Source organism: Lytechinus variegatus, chromosome 17 (genome assembly GCF_018143015.1).
Source record: "Lytechinus variegatus isolate NC3 chromosome 17, Lvar_3.0, whole genome shotgun sequence".
Classification (NCBI taxonomy): domain Eukaryota; kingdom Metazoa; phylum Echinodermata; class Echinoidea; order Temnopleuroida; family Toxopneustidae; genus Lytechinus; species Lytechinus variegatus.
In genome coordinates, this window is record NC_054756.1 from 22,250,795 (window position 1) to 22,255,160 (window position 4,366).

At 42.4% G+C, this 4,366-nt stretch overlaps 1 protein-coding gene across 1 annotated transcript; it reads left to right on the forward strand.

Annotated features, from left to right (window-relative positions):
* The first annotated feature begins 643 nt into the window (after window positions 1-643).
* Window positions 644-4,132, forward strand: LOC121430570. The gene is made up of 2 exons (XM_041627889.1): window positions 644-3,212; window positions 4,118-4,132. Exons 1-2 carry the CDS (start codon window positions 2,775-2,777, stop codon window positions 4,130-4,132), a joined length of 453 nt encoding a protein of 150 aa, XP_041483823.1. The 5' UTR covers window positions 644-2,774.
* Window positions 4,133-4,366: the final 234 nt, after the last annotated feature.

Here is a 4,366-nt window from a genome sequence, read left to right on the forward strand (position 1 = left end):
CTTCCGCCGCCAATGGGAACCTTCATGAAATTTCCTATCATCTCTCTGATTGCTGGTTCATATGACAGTCTGTAATGCTGTCAAACGATCCTGTCATAGTAACTGGTCAGTTTATGAAGTGAAATAAAACTTGAGAAAGTGTGGGTCGGATGTACAAAAAAGGTTGATCATTTTAGGGATCTGCCCAGAATGGTAAAAATTGCAACAAGTTACAACTATGACAAAAGTTACGAAGATGGTGAATGCTACAATGATGTTAGAAGTTACGATAATAGAAACAAGAACGTGTGAACGATTTTAGAAAAGAGTTATTTTATGTCAAATGCCAGTCAAATGATATTCTAAATGTCTGATGAATCTCTGTCGAATATCGATGATCACTAACGGGGATCCGTTGCATACAAGTGGGTTACTATGGGTAATGGGAAAATACTATTTGAAAATTTCCCAACGGCCAATCTAAATCATAGACACTACGAAAGATGCCATTGGATGGCAAAGTTACTATAATGGTGAAAATTACGATAAAGTGACGAAAAGTAAAAAAAAAAAACAGCAACAACAAAGGCGCCACCCCCCCCCCCCCCCCACACACACACACACCCTCTCCGCCTACCGACGCGTTGCAAAAGGCCAAGTGCCAATTATCACCAATACCTTCGAATCCTAAACCTGGTACTGATAACACCGCTCCCTCGCCAAATGAATGCATCGATTTACAATGTAATCATTCCATCTCGAATGAGTGAAAGAGATTGCGAGGCATCCAAAAAAAAGCGGCTTCCTAACGACATGTCCGAGTCGTGCGCCGGCTGCCGAATATCCCATACAAGCCCTGCGTCACTACGAGCCGATGGACGCGTCCTCGTAGGTCTGCAACAACCTTAAACATCGCGCAGCCATCTTAGTGCCTTCTGTCCGTCTTTGCCAACAAACTGTTCCTTCGTTTCTTTTCAACAGGGAATGTGATTACAGATTCACCTCAAATTACATCATCAAGCCTTTGGATTAGATGTGACATGGTTATATTTTTGAAATAACTCCCATAAGCTACGCCTACCTGTAGAGAAAAGGAGAGAGAAAAAAAGACTTGCCTCGATGCACGTGGAAATGATCCGCCGTTCTGTTTGGAAGCAGACGACACCGTGACGTACAACATTTGGCGGGAATGTACATTTCTGTTATTTTGGTCGATACGTACTGGATGCCATTTCAAGCTTTAAGATATTTGAAAAACTGTAACGTTTTGTTTGTGTGTGTCTATGAATGCGGGAACTGGAACGGGATCGTTACATTTCCCGCCAGCTGATAAAGGATTTTTTAAAAATACTTTGCTTTAAAAAAACCGACCGTTTGGCTGAAGGAGATTCGCCCGAAAGCTGACCAGAAAGGGCATCATTTGGCAAATTGGACATTACATATCATTTTCAAAGCAGTTAAGAGTACCCTTTTTTCGTGTTAAAAATCTCATCTTTTATCTGCCTTTGTTGTTTTTAATACATCGTCTTATAAAGTCAAATTAGGATTGTATTATGGTTGGAAACATTCATGAACAACAGAGTTTTGACGCTTGTGATTCGAATAATATCAACAGTGGATAACCTATTAATGACGGATCTACTTTCTGATCAAGAAAGGGGGTTTGATTTTCAGTATGATTTCACTTGGTGTTGGTGTCCCATACTACTTGAATGTTGGCAACTACATCATTCGATTCCAGTCATTTGTCAAATACATATAAACAGAATAAACTGACAACTCGACGACCGAATCACGACACAAGATAAATTCATGAACTACGCACTGGTGTCAATTTACATTCACATTTCATGGGAAAATTTGATCCATCTTGTTTTATGTTTAATATCAATATTTTGACAAGCCGTGCCTCTGGGAAGGAGCATTTGCATTTTCTCGTAGCAATTGAATAGATATCGACGCCAGTTTTAGTTTGGGTTAGAAGCCCTGAACGATTGGATATTCTGTCTTGCAACCCGTCCCATAGCAACTATTGGCAGAGAGCAAAAGGTGTTTGTACGCCCTTCTTTACACACAGCAACAGAATACACTTCTTTTTCACCCCACACCTTTTTCTCTCGACTAATGAAATACTTCAACACTAACATACAGTAAGCTTCAACGGGAGCAGTGCCTTTTCCAATTTAGCATCCAGCCTTCATCATCAACCAGCTTCATTATCGCGTGCCTCGACCAAAATCGTGTGTGATTCTTTTTTCCTTTGCTTTTTAAGAGCTGTTTTTCGACGTCTTTTTTTTCGAGTCGATCTTTCGCCATCCCCGCCTGGCACTTTTCTCCCTTGACATTCTTGATTGTGAGACAAGCAACGCTGTGTTTGTTGCCTCCTACTCCTCCGTCGTCTCCCAGTTCATTCATTTTTATTTCATTTATTCTCTCTCTCTCTCTCCCATCTCGTCTCCGGTCGATTCATGAGGAGAAAAATCGTGGAACGGGACACAATCACAACCACTATCGCCGGGAGTAGTCGCTCGGTGCGCTGCATTGAACGTGCTTTGTAGCTCGTGAGTGACGCCTGATCGTTGCCATGGAAACGAGGTGCCACAGACACTAAACGGGACCCAGTTTAATCGCGCGATTACTTTTCAACCGAACGCGATTGTAATTCCACTTCATTTCCCCCCTCCGCGTCTTTCACAATTTTTCCCCCACCCTCAGTTTTCCTCCCCTGTTCTCTTCATTTACTTCCTTTATTTTTATTCCCTTATATACTATTCTGGAATCGTGCAGTCGCCGAAATGAACATCGCGCCCAGACAAGATGCCTTTTCGCTGATACCAGGTGCCAATGTAACAACCAACGGCTGCCGTTCTCTGAGTGACACCAGCAAACACGATGGCGGAATAGTCATGGAGTTGGCGAAGGGAGGCGAAAGTTTGAGGGACGGGGGCGGGGGAGGCGTACGCGACGGGGGCGGCGGGGATGTTGAGCTCATCCCGCCTACCCAGTACTGCAAGTGGGTGGAAAAGACGTACGGCGATAGTGGAAAGACGAAAACAGTGACCCGGAAGAAGTATAATCGCATCGTCGCCGTCTTGAAAGGAGATGAACTTCCGTCCGCCGAAAATGGCCGCTTTCGATTTTGGATTAAAGGAAAGAACTTCAAGCTGGCAGCTGCTGAGAAGGGCCAACCAGATTATGGACAGAAAGTGCTCTACGTCCCCGTCAAATCCACGGTAAGTGCCATTGATCTAGCCACACCCCATCCCATGTGTCTCCCCCCCCCTTGAATTCATACATTCCTAATTGCCCCCCCCCCCCATCAGAATGCCCTGATCATAAGAGAAAAGTTCATAAAAGTGAGTCGATGATGAAAATGCAGTAAATTTTAAGTTATTAAAAGTGATTTAGTAAACAACCGTACGGAAAGTTGTCAGATAGAAACAAAGCTATAAACAGCAAACCGGGAAATTGCGCATTAGTATTTAAAGTAAAGAGATGAAGGGAAGATTAAGTAGAGTTTTAACTATAGTAGATTATTGAGATCGTTATCGGGATGCGATTGGATTTGTATAAGTCCGACGTGGGTTGATTTTTTCCCCGTCATTTGTTTTGTTCGCGCGCATGCAACACGCGGTAGCAGTGCATGATACAAGGGAATTTGTCAGGGACCGCGAAACAGGGGAGGGCCGGGGCCCATCCTCCCGAGCTTTCAAAACTGTTCCGCGGCCCCTGTCTATTTCAATTTCGTCACAAAATTATGCTATCTTCATATTACGATTATAAAATCCATGCTCTGCTAAATCACGATGAGAGCATAAAGTTGAAACAGCCATCTTACATCGACTTATTTGGATTATTTTGATATGTAAACGAACCATGGATTATACAAGACTATTTTGGTTTGAAAGGCGCCATCGCCCCCATCATTTTCCCAAAGCAAAAAAAAAAAGATGAAACCTTTTGCATAACATTATGGGCCTAGTAATTGACCGGGTTTCCTAAAAAGTTTTAGATTTGTACATAATATTATCTCCATACAAAAATACACATACCAAGCATTACACATTTATCCATTTGAAATATAATCAACGATGCCTCAAATTTTTGTATCCATAACAAATTTTCTTACTTTTGCAAGGAGTTGACTTGCTAGATGCACATAAACATTGAATAACTAGCAGGACGACACTAACTCGCGTTTATTTTATTTTTTATGGGGGGCCCGTTGCAGAAAGAGTTGCAATCAATCGCATCCCTAAAAATTTAGGCACAACTTGATTTTCAACCAATCAACAGCGCGCATTTTGGACTTGCGATTGATTTTCTGGCTTGCGTTTAAACGCAACTCTTTCTGTAACGGGCCCCTGATCACGCGTGTAAAAAAGAT